The sequence below is a fragment of the Sphaerodactylus townsendi genome, linkage group LG05 (assembly GCF_021028975.2).
Source record: "Sphaerodactylus townsendi isolate TG3544 linkage group LG05, MPM_Stown_v2.3, whole genome shotgun sequence".
Classification (NCBI taxonomy): domain Eukaryota; kingdom Metazoa; phylum Chordata; class Lepidosauria; order Squamata; family Sphaerodactylidae; genus Sphaerodactylus; species Sphaerodactylus townsendi.
Window position 1 is genome coordinate 105,718,085 of NC_059429.1, and position 16,899 is coordinate 105,734,983.

Consider the following 16,899-nt stretch of genomic DNA (forward strand, 5'->3'; position numbering starts at 1 on the left):
AAAGACAAATGGATGGGTGGGGGGATCCAATATAGTGTAATACAGGATAACACTTTAAGACTGTCCTTCCATTTCAACCTATTTTTTAAAGAGACACTGCACACAAACAAATACTTAAAAGTAAAATGAAGTTAGCTTCATTACAAACCAAAGAACAATAATAGTTTGAAACATGGCATTTCAGGGTGTTCTCGATCCAGGAAGTAAGGCTGATTCCGCATGGGCCAAAAACAGCGGTGTGAAAATGGTGTGAAAACAGTATAAAACCTTTTACACCATTTTAAAACCTTTTACACCATTTTCACATCATTTTCACACTGCTGTTTTTGGCCCATGTGGAATCAGCCTATGACTTGACAGGATTGCTTTACCAGAGCTGCAGCTAATATGAACCATTAAGATGTAACCAACCCATGCACAATATTAGCAATCTAGCAGCACTGCTTAGCGACTGACGCAGAAAATTCACAGCAGCATCTAGATTCCATGGCTGGCTTCTAAATCAAGGGATGATTGCAGCAGATGGAAAATTACAGCTTCACAGCAGTGGCCTTTTCATTTGAAAAACAGATCACAAAACCTTACTGTACTGAAAGCTTCAATGTGTCTACGGAAGCCTTCCTCCTTTGCCAAATGACTGATATAGGAAATTAAAAACATAAAGTCAGGATTTGTGGAAAACAGAAAAGATGGTGGATTATCCCAGTATTTTTTTTCATTTTTATTCAAGGAGAAACAAAAATGCACATCCAAAATGGCAGAGAGAAGCGGTCAGAAGAGATTAGAAAGCAGTCTTCCAGCCTGCCTCCTGCTTTGCCAATGTAGGCTGTTTAAAAAGAGAGAGAGAGGCTCCTGTGGAAAGCAGATGGAAGCAGATCTCTCTTCTTTCCAGCTGCACTGAAAACTGACCCTGTCTCTCACTCAAAGGTGAAGAGCTTTGCTCTCTTCACTTCATTATTCCTTTTAAGTGAGTGGGGAACCAGCATCCTTCAAACATCAAGGCTTTGGGGATCTGGTGAGTTTCCTGCCCTCATGAGCTAAAATGAACTCAAGTATTCCAGGGCAACTTCATATACAAATTTATACTGTTCCTGAAAGAGAGAGAGAGAGAGAGAGAGAAAGAGAGAGAGAGAGCACAATGTGAGAAAAACAGACTCAACTTCACCATGCTTATTTAGACTTCATATCTTTTGCACAATGGTGCTGATACACATACAAGGAATCTACATTTGCACACAGCATACAGAAGATGCAGAACATAAGCTCAGCAGGAAGATGAATGCATGGTCATAATATCTAATATCCACCTCAATTAAAAACCTTGACTTTCTTGAAAAATAACCAATAGCATCTGTTCTACACAAAAATTTTTGTTCTGTGAGGAACCCATACTGAAGGGACATAACGGCAGTCAGAGGACTTACAACATAATGTTATACAACATGAATTTTATGAAGACTAAATTACAACAGATGTGGTCATATTGTTTTATATCTCAACTCAATTATAATGATACTCAGTGGGCTTTTTTAAGAAATGCGTTCATTTGCAGCTGATATATTTTATGTGCTTTTTGAAACAAGTAACAAATATAAAAGTACATTTTTTATACAAATCAAGCCGCTTTGGATTACTTTCAAGGTCCATACGGACAACTGCACTCTAGTATCTTTCTTTAAATAACACTCCACAATTAAAAACAGACATAAAAATTAAGGAATTGCATATAAAATTCACAATCATGCAGATCTCACAGATGAAACTCAGGCCCTTTCCAAACGGTGGAAAGGGCACTTCTCCACCAGCAGAAATTATGCCAGTGGAGGGGAGGGGCCACTCGCACGGGAGCATGCAAGCAGCCCCTGCAGAGGCCGGCGCAGAAGAGGCGGCTACGCACGGAGCCATCTCTTCTGCATCCCCTCCACTCACCTCGTCCCCCAGCATTGGTCTGGAGGGCTGCAGGGACCCGTTCATGCTGCCCTCTGACCTCCAGGGGTCAGAGGGCAGCGTGGGTGGGTCTCAGCAGCCCTACAGACCAACGCTGGAGGACGAGGTGAGTGGGGGGGGGGATGGGAAAACGGCTTCTTTGGCGCGGTGCTGTTTGCACCGCACTGATGGGAAGGTGGCGCTTTCCAAAAACCTCCCTTGGGAAGGGAGGTGGAAAGCGGCGCCTTCACGCCACTCGGGGCCGCACAGGACGGTACTGCCGCCTGTGCAAACAGCTCCCCAGGGACCGGTGTTTTTTCCATCCCTGGGCCGCTGTTTTTGGCCCCGTGCGGAAAGGGCCCAAGAGAAAAAATTGACATTATCCTATTGCTAATCAATTTCTGATCTGATTCTTTTCTATACATATGGAATTGTTTCCTCTCAGATAGCAAATAAAATCATACATAAAACATACATGTAAAAGTTTATGATTTCAGATGGCACTGCATTCTTTCCACAGCACTCACTTTTAAAACATTTTAATCTGTTTGAATGATATCAGAATAGAATTTAAACCAGTTTAATGAGGGAGTCTGAAAGCACCTGTCACCTGTTGTACTTACCAGTGTCTCCACCATGTTGGACTTGTTGTTTCGTAAGGTTTTCACTATGTGAAATACATCAATGATGTTTTGCTGCTGGATCATTTCACATACACTGCATATGGCACAGAAAGTGCCACTCCGGCCACCGCCATTCCTACGAACAAAAGGGAATAAACAACTAATAAAGGCAGGCAATGTTCTGTTGGCTGAAGTTCTTAGGAAGTCATGAAATAGGGTCATAAAAATATCTGGGACTGAATATAAGCAGTTACTGGTAATCTAATAGCAAGAAACCAAAGCTGCCTTCAGGAATCTAAAATCTTCTTTTATGTGGGCATGTGATCAAAGCTAATGATCTATAGGGTAGTATGTGAAAGGCTGGATTTTTACAGAATCAAAAATGCTGGGTACAAAGGAATTTGCTTTAGAGACACTGTAAGTAATTGACAAGAAAAATATCTCTTTAGAATGGGCTTGGCTAATATGAGCTATTTTCAATGTTTCGACTTTGCCACATTTTGAACTATGCCACTTTGACCATGTGGCAGAGCCTAAACACCTTCCTCTCTGTCTTATCCCTTTGTGCAAAACTGGAGTTCTGGCTGCAGTGACTTGGAAGCATCCTAGAAGGCCTTTATGCAGGGCTTCCAATAAGTCTTACGATACAAAACCCGGAACAGGCTGCATTACAAGGACCAGTGATCCTGAAAAATGTTTTCAGAAGTGCTGGCATGCTTAATACGTTATCTAGGAAACTGAAAACTACCTGTTCCTAGATGGCATAAGAAGATACTGAGTATTCTCATGACAGCATCTTAGGCATGAATGATCTTCTGTGGTTTCCATGATGTCTAATGATCCCACTTCTTACTCAGGTCTCCTGGAAAACTACATGTCATGTCTTTCTGGTGTCTGGAACACTGCCATTTCAGAATTTTCATTCATTCATTCATTCATTCATTCATTCATTCATTCATTCATTCATTCATTCATTCATTCATTCATTCATTCATTCATTCATAATAATAGATGCTCCAAAGGGATGCTTCCTTCAAACTTATCCTGTTGCTAGAGTTGCTATCAAGTAGGTCAGGGGTCTACAATCTTATTGGAGTCAGTAGATACTCTTTGAATTTTTTTAAAGAAAACATGGAATGGGTGTCAGTAACAAAATGACTGCCTTGGGGGCTGGGGTCAATCATAGCATATTGGAAACCTCCAATTAATAAGGCAAATGTTTTAAAATGGGTAATCCAAGCAAACACAAAAATGATGCCTTCTGGGTACTTCTAAAGTGCTTCCTGCCCAATGAAGTGGTGAAAAACCAGACCTGGCTATTTGTTCTGGGGATGAGATGATTTGATGAAAAAGCAAATGGGCATCAGGAAACCTATTTGTGGGTGCAAGTGAATGAACTCAGGTATACCTTGTTGGGGATCACTAACATGTGTTGGGGAAAGAAAGAGGGTAGTATATTAGTGGGGTGGAATGGAACTGGGGCCGTTTCCGCACGGCGGCGGAAACGGCTGGGTCGGCGCTTCTCGCGCCGACCCGAAGACGCTGGGACCGTCCGCACAGACAGTCCCGGGAAGAGGCGGGCAGCCGGTCGAAGCCATTGGTACAAGATTTATACTAAAGCACTTTGCTGGCGTTAGTCGCCGAGGCTCAGGGATTGCCCCTGGTTCCCTGCAACGCCTGCTCGAGCGGTGCAGGGCAGGGGGGCATGTCCCCAGGCCTCAGCGACGCGCCGGAGGCCCAGGGACAAGGTAAGTGCCGGGTCGGGGAGGCGCCGTGAAGCCGCTGCCGTTCGCTCGGCAGTGGCTTCACGGCGGCGTATTCCGAAAAGAACGCTTCTTAGCGTTCTCGGAATACGCCGGCTGCGGGCCAGCCGGGCGGCGCGGGGGCGGTGCGGCTGCACTGCTGCTGCGCCGCCTGTGCGAATGGCAGCCTGGAGACGGCGTTTTTACCGTCTCCAGGCCGTCATTTTCCACCCATGCGGAAACGGCCTGGGAGATTATAAGCCAATACTGAAATTGAGTGGGCTCAGCTCATAATTACATACGGATAGCAAATTCTTGTCATTGCAAGCCTTTCTAATTTCAAAGTCTGGCATCATTACTAAATTCACACATTTGAGTCAGCGGTATATCTCTAAATCAGGGGTCCCCAAACTACGGCCCGGGGGTCAAATCAGGCCCCCGGAGGACATTTATCCGGCCCGCTGGGCAGAAGCGGATCTCCCCCTTCTCTATCTCCTTTTCCCCAGGTTTACAAACAGCCTCAAGCGCGGGCGGCTCGCTGCTCATTCCAAGCAGCCGGAGGGGACCGTACCAATGCAGCAAGGGGGGGAGAGAGAAAGGCGGCAGATCTGCCTTTCTCCTCCTCCCCCCCTTGCCGCATTGGTATGGTCCCCTCCGGCCGCTTGGAATGAGCAGCGAGTCACCCGCGCTTGAGGCTGTTTGTAAACCTGGTCAGGGTGCCAAACTCCAGGCGGCCCCTGGAGCTTGGCACCCCGACCCCCAGGTTTACAAACAGCCTCAAGCGCGGGTGACTCGCTGCTCATTCCAAGCGGCCGGAGGGGACCGTACCAATGCGGCAAAGGGGGGAGAGAGAAAGGCGGCAGAGCTTCAGGGCTGGATTGGATGGGGACCGCAGGGGTGGGGGGCTCGGCCAGGGGTGGGTCAAGGGCGGATGGATGGCGCCCCCCCCCACGGGCGGCACTTGGTCCATCCCCCAGCTGGGCTCTGGCCATGCGTGAACTGGCCCCCTGTTTAAAAAGTTTGGGGACCCCTGCTCTAAATAAACAGCAAACTCGGTGTATAGTTTTCCATCAGAACAACGAACACATGTAGATTCACAAAGGTACTCTTCCCAGTTTTTTGAAAACCTGATTTTCATATGTGTAGCCAATATTAAGCACAGAAAACAAAGGAATCAAAGTACATACAAGCAGTGGACTACAGTTCTCCCATCTCGCCCATCGTACTGTTCCTGCCATTTCTCTAGTCGCCTGACAACCTTCAATAGAGAGCGTTTGGAAGGAGGTGTGTCTCTATATGCTGGCCAGCCAATGTACTGCAAATGCTGAACAATACGGTACCCATCTTGAGGCTAAGCAAAAGAATAACATATTTGTGGGGATGTGAGAAGATCTCATAAGAAAAAGTTCATGAAATAGCAAAACACTATGATTTTAATTATTTATACCAACAATTGTCAAAATATGCATATTAAGTGAAGGAAGATCCCAATTAATAAACAATCATGATTATGCATTGTTGAAGGATTATGTATTGATGACTGGATTCAACTGGTTCTGGTGGGTTTTCTGGGCTGTGTGGCCGTGGTCTGGTGGATCTTGTTCCTAATGTTTCACCTGCATCTGTGGCTGGCATCTTCAGAGGTGTATCACAGAGGGATGTCTGTTACACACTGTAAAAGACTTCCCTCTGTGATACACCTCTGAAGATGCCAACCACGGATTCAGGAGAAACGTTAGGAACAAGATCTACCAGACCACAGCCACACAGCCCCAAAAGCCCACCAGAGCCAATCATGATTATCTTTAACTGTAATTGTAAACCAGTTAATTTATTAGCTTAGTTAATGGGATTATACAGGACAATAACTAAAAGTGTGCTAGCTAAAGTAATTTCTTGATGTATTGTTGAAGGCTTTCATGGCTGGAATCAACTGGCTGTTGTGGTTTTTCTGGTCTGTGTGGCTGTGGTCTGGTAGTTTTGTTCCTAAATTTCACCTGCATCTATAGCTGGAATCATCAAAGGCATGTCATGCAAGGTGTGCTCTCTGTGGCACAGAAAAACATCAGACCATGACATGCCTCTGAAGATGCCAGCCATAGATATGGGTGAAATGTTAGGAGCAAAAACTATTAGACCATGGGCAGACAGACCAGAAAAACCACAACAGCCAGCTAATTTGTTGATCATTCTTTGAGATTTTTTTAAAAATGAAGTGATGTGACCAAAGAGAATCACAGAAAACTCATATATACATACATATAGACAAGCTTTCACAGAAAGGAGTTAATCACAGTTACCACTTTAACAGGAAAGACAGGCAGACCAATCAATCGTTCAGCCATATCAGATGAAACACTTTTGGGTTTGTTTGTTTGTTTTTCTGCTTCAGCTACGGAACTTGTACTAGCTCTAGAGACGGCCAGTGAAGTCTTTCACAACCAACAATTGGAAAGGCAGGAATCATATGGGGGACATTCCGCTGAGGTTTTTGTTTCATTTTTTTGGTAGTTAAACACTTCAACAGGTACTTCCCTGAATAACACGAGGAAATATTGTCAGAGGCTCTGATTTTCGTAACTGAAGCAGATTTACACACTAGCTGTATCTCCTGAGGCCCAATAGGATCGCATTATAACAGACAATCAATAAAAAACTGTTGCTTAATTGTGAAATTATTCTGAAAGTGGTTGAATGTCAAGGTTATCTTTGCTATTGGCATTACAGGATTTTTGACACTATTGTTTAGGGAGTCTTAATAAGCACTCTAGGCATTTCTCCTCCATCTGCAGTATTAAGAGTGATGAGATGTAACAAGGTAGAAATATCTGACATTTTCATGAAGGAATCACCTCTAGAGACAAAAAGGTAGGGTCAAGCAAGTAAGCAGGGAACTCAGAATCATGAGGATGAGAAATTGTATATGTGTGTGTATATATATATGTGTGTGTGTGTGTTTGTGTGTGTGTGTGTTTGTGTGTGTGTGTGAGAGAGAGAGAGAGAGGATGAGAAACTGTATACATGTGTGTGTGTGTGTGTGTGTGTGTGTATAAAGAGAGAGACACACACACACACACACAATGGGTATGTAGCTGTTAGGATAAATGGAGCAGGAGATAATGATATTGTCAGCTGCTTCAGATCCCCAGTGGAGAGAAAGGAGAACTATGAGTAAATCATTACCCTTTTCTATGATCCTAAACAACAGGGAAAACTCAATTATTGTGTTTTCAATACTGATACTCATTTTGTGTCTTTTTTTCTATTACAGCATGTGTGCACCTCCTTGTCTTGACTGAGTTGCCCATTATATGCATAACCAAACACTAGCAGAACAATCCTATTGGGGGGGGGACTAAATCTTGTTGGGGAGACAGCACGGGGCTGCACTGATGCATCTGCCCCACTCTGCCAGCACAAGGGGCACCCGTGCTGGCTAGCTGCCTCTCAACTCCATGGTGGGGAAACCAGGAAGTCTGGACTACACTGGTGTCCCAAGCAGACCCCAGCATGGGGGGCATCCAGGAGTGCAGCAATGTTATTTGTGGGCAGATATGCTGCAGCCTAGGACTTGGACTTATGCCACCCTTTTGGCGTGGTGTAAGCCTATTTAGCTCCATTGAGATCTTTCTGACGGCTTGGTGTTTTTGGAATTTTCCTGTTTCACCGTGCTGTTGGAAAGCCCACCAGAGGAGGCGACCCAGAGCTGTGGCTGCCCAGAGCTGTGGATTGGACCATAGAATACTTTTCATCAAAAAAAGTTCTGAAGTGGCTCACACTCTATTAAAAAAAACTCTGTGCATATACAGAACAGGTCATTCATTTATTTTTAGTCTGCATCACAAATACTAATTGCAACTCTGACAAAACTACACAATCCCCTCCCCACAGAGTGGTTTTTTAAAAGTCTTCATGGACACTTCAGGGACTTCAGGGACACTTGGAAACCTCAGAGAAAAACAAATTTTCATACCCTTGCCATATTGCAAATCCGGAATATCCTGTTGATGATATCTTCATCTATATCAGCAGAAACAAACTCCACTTGGATTGGCCCATAACAACAGGATGTCTTTTCTGGCCAGTACTGCATACAGAGCTAGAAATGGAGAAAAAGAAATAACTAAAAAGAAGACTGGAACATTTAAAAACCTGAAAGGGAAACATTAGGAATGAATGTAATTCCCCCATTAATTCCTTACTACTTCAGATTTTCACTCTGTGCTGTGTTTTTCTCCCCATTTCAAATTTGACTAGGAAATTTTTCTAATACCGTATATACTCATGTATAAGTCGAATTTTTCAGCACATTTTTAATGCTGAAAAAGCTCCCCTGGACTTATATGCGGGTCATTAAAATTTTTTGTGTTTTTACTTTGCCAGCCAGCAGGGGGCGCAGTTTTTAGAGGCACCAAAATTTCAGGGTACCCTCAGAAGACTCTCCTGATGATACCAGCCAATTTTGGTAAAGTTTGGTTCAGGGGGGTCCAAAGTTATGGACCCCCAAAGGAGGTGCCCCCATTCCCCATTGTTTTCAATGGGAGCTATTAGTAGATGGGGCTACCCTTTTGAGGGTCCATAACTTTGGACCCTCTGAACCAAACTTCACCAAACCTGGCTGGTCTCATCAGGAGAGTCTCTTTATTATACCAGCCAGGTTTGGTGAAGTTTGGGTCAGAGGATCCAAAGTTATTGACCCCCAAAGGGGACCCCATCCCCCATTGTTTACAATGGAAGCTAATAGTAGATTTTTCATTTCTGATAATATCCCTCTTAAAATCTAAGTTGGGATACATTTGGACATACAGATTATGATGAGGAATCCAGTTTTGAAGGATTTTAACTCTTGTGTGTTAGCTTGGTTGCTGGTTGAGCTAAGGTTTTTGTACTTTTAAAGTTATTGTTGATACCATATTGTTCTTGTTGACCCTCTTTTCCACTTACAGAGCCAGTTTACTGTTTTTCTTTGAAATAAATATTCAAAAACATTTAACCTACTGATGCCTCAATTGATGCTGCATTTCCCACCCTCGACTTATACGCAAGTCAATGAGTTTTCCCAGTTTTTTTGTGGTAAAATTAGGTGCCTCGACTTATATGCGGGTCGACTTATACACGAGTATATACGGTATTTATTCTGGAATTGGAGGAGGCACCACCAATTCATTTACATCTTTTCTTAGCTCTGTATGGGCAATGCTTGGAAAAAAATATTGCTGTGATAATGGGTATGATCACATTGAGGTTTTTTGTGCCATGTTACACTGATATTTGCACATTGATATCCATCACATTGATAAAACACTACACAGAAATTATTAAAACTGCACAGATAACCACATCGAGACTGGTTTTTTAAGGTGTTTTAGCATGCACATCTTGAAAATGTAACTGAGTGGGGGGAAAAACCAAACAAGAGGAAGAAACTGAAACCTATGGCAAACTATGCATGAACAAAGTTCTGTACAAAATTCAAAAATAAAGGGAAAACAACAGAGAATTTCTAATACATCAACATCACTGCTGAAGCATGGCCTGCTAATTTGGAACTCCAGAATCCAAGCTAAGTTTTGAACCAGAAGACTTTCAGATGCATTCCAGAAACAAAACTTCCATAAAGCTCAGTAGAATGGTTAGGTACTATTACCTTTTGGATACTCTTGGACACAATCTATAACATAAAAACACGAATAAAGATGGAAATGGGGGGAGGGAAAAACTGAACCAGTCTGAGACTTCTTATCCTTAGCCTCCAAAGACACAATCATCATTATCAGAATTGACTTAAAAACAATTTTCTAGAACATGGGTCTTCAAACTCTGGCCCTCCAGATATTCATAGACTACAATTCCCATGAGCCCTACCACTTGGCCATGCTGGCAGGTTCTGATGGGAATTGTAGTCCAAGAACTTCTGGAGGGCCATAGTTTGAAGACCCCTGTAATCTAGAAGAATGTATATGTTGTGTGAATTATAGTTTGGGCAGTCCCAGGTGCTAGATAACATTTTAAAAAATCTTGTTCAGCAGCTGGAACTATAAACATAGAGTACACTTTGCAAAGAAGTTAATGCCTACTTTACAGGGCTGATCAGCTGTTTTTATATCTCTTTAAAGTATTTAAAGTCAAATGATTCAGTTCCTGCAAAACAGCTTCTTCAGGTGAAATGCATTTTTAGTGAAGGATTTTACTGAAGTCAGGCTTAGCCCTTCTTCCAAATGATCTATATACATAAATGTAGAAGAGGTAAGGTTATTTGCCCTTGCGGAACCCTGATGGACAAATGTGGAGGGTGAGGTAAGGTATTCAGTGTTACTTGTACACACACTGTCATATATGGTGCAAAGAAAGAAGTGATGTCATTGCATCAGGGCAACATTCTAGGACTCAGCCAGACTCTATGGGGTAGAGTTTGGGATGAATCCTGGAGTGTCATGCTGATGAACAATGCCAGTTCTCACTGTGATGATTATGCCTCCACCTATTTGCTCCCTGTTGCCCTGTCAAATGGTGGTAAGAAATGGGAGGGAAAGTCAGAAGGTATAGCAGGAGATGTGACATGCCCCCCCTCCAGAGGAGGGCTATGTCTCTCTGTGTAAGGGAGAGTATTCAAACAAGTGTTACAGTCAAGCGGCATAAATCTTGTGTTATAGGCTAGGGAAAGCTTCATGATCACTTGAATCTGGTAGTGGTTAGATGGTACAAAGTGATTTTGAGTTAGCATTTCTCCTATGTGACAAAAGTCCAAGACAATAAGTAGCAACAAGCTAGGGAAAAGCTAACAAAGCTCCATTTTACATCTTCAGAACACAGTGACATTTTAGGAAAGTACAATTTATAGCAATCAGTTTGCAAGGCTTTATCCAATTTTCTTTCTTTCTTTCTTTCTTTCTTTCTTTCTTTCTTTCTTTCTTTCTTTCTTTCTTTCTTTCTTTCTTTCTTTCTTTCTTTCTTTCTTTCTTTCTTTCTTTCTTTCTTTCTTTCTTTCTTTCTTTCTTTCTTTCTTTCTTTCTTTCATCAATATTTAGACTATGCCTGAAAATAAGTTAAACAGTATATATCTGCATCCTCAAAGATCCACCTACTTGTGCAGCATCCATTTCATTCAGCATCACAATGGAGGAACAGTTGTAATCAAACACCAGTCTCCAGAAATCTGGTACAGTGTTGGGTAAAGGATGCTGGGTAACTATAAAGGCAGCAGGTTGCTTGTGACTCTGACAAAGAGAGAGGGGGGGGGGAAGGATTAATGTTAAGAAAAAAGAAATAAATCACCATTTATCCAGAAGAATATTAAACCCTGGAGGCTGTTGACCGGCAAAAGGATCCATTTAACTAGATTATACAAATTGTACCTCATCCTCTTTGTTATCACTGCACACTGAAAGAAGACTTTCATAATGGGATCCCAATGAAGACATTTCATTAAAGGAAAGTGCCATGAGAACAAAGATTATCTCTCATGAATTATTCATACGATATGACTGGATAAAACAATAATAATAATCAGAAGAAATTACTAAGGGTGACAGCTGTCTGTAGGACTCTTCCATGTGGATGCTGGGGCTGAAAGACAGCAAAAATCATTAGATACCAGGAACCAAAGAAGAACTGACGCTTATACAAAAGGCTTATAACAGCATCCTTTAAAAGGATTTAAAGTCATTTTTAGTGGTTGGCCTCTTCTTCTGCATTCCCAATGTTAACTTTTAAGGGCCAAGTCACATGCTACAGTGTCCTAGTGTCTGTTGCAACAAAACTGTATCACATGTGAGATAGGAGATTTGTGCCTCCCAGACACACAGGGCCCAATTCTGATTATGGATGCAGCACATGTGGAGAAATGGCTCCCCCCGCCCCCCCAAAATTACTATTTTTGTATCCTGAAACAGCTCTGGGGACCTGCTGTTTGATCTCTACAGGAAATTTATCTATTTATTTACTTTACATATATCCTGTCTTTCTCCCCGGTGGGGACCCAAAGTGACTTGAATCTCCTTTAACCCATTTTATGCACACAGCAACCTGTGAGATAGGTTAGGTTGTCTCAGAGGCCTTCGGAGATCTCACATTTGACTACCTATCTCAACAAACACCCAGCAAGACACCCCAAAGTCTTACAACTGTGTGCAAAGAAGGCCAACAGAAGATAATTACTCTTCTTAGTGTTACTCTGTTGTATATTAATCCTGCATCAGGGGAAGAAATTAAACTTAATTTGTGTTTATTATCAGATTAACCCTCTTTGTATTTGGTTTTGTATTTGTCTGTTGAGAATCCTCCATGGCATAACAACAGAAGACAGTAAAATCATAGAGAATCATAAAAGAATCAATACTTGGTGCCAAGATCATCTGAAAACAAAGTACTAAGGAAGAACCAACATTTTGTGCCAAGACCACCTGAATTCTCCACCAATAAAAACAGAATTATGTGTACAAATTAAGTGCATGCAAATTAAAGGAATTCTGCACATTTTGTGTAAAGTATGTCATTTCTGCTAGCTCCACTTATGAGAAAAGATACAGCTCCACTACTGGGAAAAGAGTGATACAGCCACTGAAAATATACCACACCAATACCTAGCTATACATTTTTTTTATTTAGATTTTTAGATTGCCCTCCCCCGAAGGGCTCGGAGCAGCGAACAACATAAAATACAATCGTTTAATAATATAATTCAGATTAAAACCTATTCACAATTAAAGCAATAAAACCAGAATATAAGTAGGAACTATATAGAAGCAGATGGAGATAAATAACCACACCCCTTCCCAAACCCATAGGAGACTGTTACCTAGCTTAACAGTTAGAATATTTTTAAAGTAGCAATGGGGAATGACTTAGCAGTGCAAGAGGCAGGCTAGGTGGGATCTTTTAGACACCTATACCGGAATTGGCTTTTGAAACGTTCCACAGAGAATACAAAGAGACCAAATTGAATTTAAATACTTTTATAAGTTTTGGGTGTGAGCATTCATACAGTGAGACATAGAGAGGCATAAAAACAAGTTCCATGGGGATATAAACAGTGAGGAAAAATAGGTTTGGATGATAGATTGGGAAGGGAAGCAACGGGGACTATACATTACCTAAATTCAGCTGATAAGTTCTGGAAGAAGGCAGGGATTCCTATGCCAGCATGGAAATCCAAGCAAAGGATGATAACGTGTCTCAAAACCAACTTGACCAAGAGAGGTTCAGGCCAGTAATGAGCACTGAGTCTGGGGTGCACTATATTTTTATACCCCTTTGTGCAGTTTGGGGTGGGAGTAAGTAAGTTTTGTTTCCTGGATCTTTTGGGTTTCCATGCTGGGACTGCTGGGCTGTGCTGATCAGCAGCTCATCTACTGTTTTTCTAAGTACCGGGGTATTGGAGCCAATTGTCTTTTGATTAGATCAGGGTAGCACTGAATGGCTTATGCAGAATGTCTTTTGAAAGTCTTTGCGCAGGTATTCAGATTTGGCTGAGGCTTTGAGTGGATCAGGGAGGGAATGATTGTTAAGGAGATGGTTCCTAAAGGCAGGAAGATGCAAAAATCTTGTAACAGGGAGTATCCTAGGTTTTTTGTGTTACTGCAACTTTGGTGGGGTGTGGTAATCAAGATGCATGTCCATAAGGCTTCCAGTGTCTGTTAGCTGGAATAACTCATTCAGTGATCTAATCTTACAAACAGACCTTTTTGCCCTTTTGGTCTGCTCTTGGTTTGGACATTCTGCTACACATACATGGCTGCTGGCATTTGCCAGTACATATTGTATAAAAAAACCATATGAAATCCATATTTCAACAATGTGGGGTATGAAGGGTAGGGCAACAAGACCTAGATGTAATGGTTTTACAGTCAACCTGGCTGGCAAAATGCCTGGCAGAACAGGTCCATTTTGCAGGCCCTATGGAAGCTTTGCAAGTCCCGCAGGGCCCTAGTCTCTCTAGGGAGCCTGTTCCACCGAGGAGAGGGGCAGGGTTGTAAAAGCCCTGGCCCTGGTGGAAGCCAGCCGGATGTGTTTCGGGCTGGGGACCTCCAATAGGTTCCCAATGGGCAGCCAGTGAAGATGGTACAGGACTGGTGTAATCCAGTCCCAACTAGATGTCACTGTAAGGAGTCTGGTTGCCGTGTGCTGGATGAGTTTAAGTTTCTGGATCACAGTCAAAGGCAGGCCAGCATACAGCGAGTTACAATAGTCTAGCCTGGAGGTGACTGATTCATGGATTACTGTGGCCAGGTCAGAATGGGAGAGGGACGGGGCCAGTTGCTGTGCCTGCCGCAGATGTTGGAACGCGGCCTGGGCAGTCTGAGTAACCTGGCCCTCAAGCAATAATGCCGGGTCCAAGATTACTCCCAGGCTTTTGATGGACAAGGCTAAGTGCAATGCCTCACTGTCCACCATAAGCAGGCAGAAGTCCACCAATCATTCCCCCTGACCCAGCTATAGAACCTCCGTCTTTGTAGGGTTTAACTTCAGCAGACTCACTCTCAACCAACCAGCAACGGCCTCTAAACAACGCTGGAGAACACCATGGGCCGAAGACAGGCTGCCCTCCATCGTGAACATGAGCTGGGTATCATCAGCTCATTGGTGACACTGCAGCTCAAAACTCCGGACCAAACTTGCCAGGGGGTGCATGGAGATGTTGAGAAGCATTGGGGAGAGGATCTCCCCTTGTGGCACCCCACATACTATGGGAGTGAAACCTGGAGTTCTCTCCCCCAATGTCACCAGCATTTTATCTCACCCTTCCTCAGGGCAGCAGGCATAGTTCTCCCATCCTCCCTCTATCCCCTCCATTTTGTCATTATAACACTATAAGATAGGTTTGGTAAGAAACAGACTGCCTGGTTACCAATAGACATCAACTGGTTACCAACAGACATGAACTATTAGAAATAGTGTTTAACCAAGATTTCAAACATAGCTTCAAGAAGCTAAATTCTGATATCAGTACTGCTTTTTCTGTCCTTGCTCAGAATTGTAGGGCAGAAAAGACTGCACTTCTGTTACAGATGCCTCCAGCTTGAATTTATGAGGCCCTTAGCATTATTCTGACTTGAATTGCCTGTCTTTAAGTGTGCCTAATGATCATTCACATATCTGTTCAACTCTTTATCAATCACATTTTTTATCTCGCCCTTCATATAGCATGAATTTAGGACTAAGTCCTGGCTTAGTACTAAAATAAAACCCTTCCACGATGGAAACAGGTAATCTATGTAACTTAATTTTAGTGAAGAAAGAAAATCTCAGACAGTGATGTCTTCAAAAACGTTCATGTTAATTTTGGATCAAGGTTTTGGGCTGGCATGATTTTTTAAAATCCCAGTTTCCAGACTCTCATTACCATTTCAGGATTTTTTTTCCAGAGAGAAATAGGGAGGGATTTTTTAAAATCAGAATTAAATATTTTATCCTGATGATTTTGGATGAGAACTTTTGCTGACCAAGTTGATACAGGCGGTGATTTTTCTAGTCTTAAAAGAACTTGCCCCACCAGGATCCTCAGTCCTCCACCAGTCTCAGACAAAGGGCCAGGGGTGGTGGTGGTGGCAAAGTGTGCCCAGGAGGCTTTCTCTTTCAGAACACTGCCTGCACCAAAGAACTCCAATGTTGAATGTGTGGGCCTCGTGTGGAACATTATAGGACATTTCTGAAAGCTTATTGGATAGGTTGCAAAGGAGAGATTATACGCAGTGAAGGTTGCAAAGGAGAGATTATACGCAGGCTCCATTGTGTCCACAAGCTCCTGCCCAGCGCAACTGTTTAATGTGGTTTGATCTTTGGCATCCCTACCAATGGGATCTAAAACTTCTGATCTGGCACCTGGCTGTAAGGCTTTTGGGAGCTTTTTTTATGGACTAAGTCCTGTCACTCTGCCACGACCTCCCACCAATGCTTGATGCAGTGAGGGAACTAGAGGCCCCTTGACTGTCTTCGGCTGGCTCCCTACTTATCCTGCCCTGACTTAGCTGCAGTGATCCATGTGATGCTCATCTCTATGTTAGACTACTGAACTTTGCTCTATACAGGCCTGCCCTTGAGACAGACTAAAAAAACTAACACTGGTCCAAAATGTTAGATACCTGCTAGATACCTCACTGCTAGATACCTCACTGCTAGATACTGCTAGATACCTCACTGATTTATTGATGAGAGAGCACATAATATCTGTGCTTCAGTAGCTGCATTGGTTGCCAGTGGAATTCCAAACCAAGTTCAAGGTTTGGGTTACAACCTTCAAAGCCCTGAACAGTCTTGGATTCTCATATCTACATGACTGCCTCACCCAATAATGCCTGCGGCTGACACTTAGATTTTCCAATAAAAATCTCCTGGTGGTTGCTGGACCCAGGGACATGTGATTGACCTCCACCAGAGCCAGGACTTTTTCTGCTCTGACTCCAGTCTGGTGAAACACTCTGTCTGCTGACACCAGGGCCCTGCAGGATCTTAAACAGTTCTGCAGGGCCCGTAAGACAGATATGTTCCACTGGGCCTTGAGGCCATCCGTGCATGTCATCTGCTGCCACCCCCACCCCAACCATAACTATGATTATACCATCAATGCATTGTTGTTCAATCCTGCCCCCTTAACTCTGCCCATACTTGGA

At 43.1% G+C, this 16,899-nt stretch overlaps 1 protein-coding gene across 2 annotated transcripts in view; it reads right to left on the bottom strand.

The window, feature by feature from the left end:
* Positions 1-315: 315 nt before the first annotated feature.
* Positions 316-16,899, bottom strand: part of PTPRT (protein tyrosine phosphatase receptor type T) — a 477,129-nt gene continuing 460,545 nt past the window's right edge. For both annotated transcript variants that reach the window (XM_048498724.1, XM_048498723.1), the window contains 5 exons: positions 11,377-11,508; positions 8,265-8,390; positions 5,479-5,642; positions 2,550-2,685; positions 316-1,091 (listed from right to left, as the gene is read on the bottom strand). In XM_048498724.1, the coding sequence (XP_048354681.1) occupies positions 1,038-1,091; positions 2,550-2,685; positions 5,479-5,642; positions 8,265-8,390; positions 11,377-11,508 (612 nt within the window). In that variant the 3' untranslated portion in view covers positions 316-1,037. The remainder of the gene's footprint in view (positions 1,092-2,549; positions 2,686-5,478; positions 5,643-8,264; positions 8,391-11,376; positions 11,509-16,899) is intronic.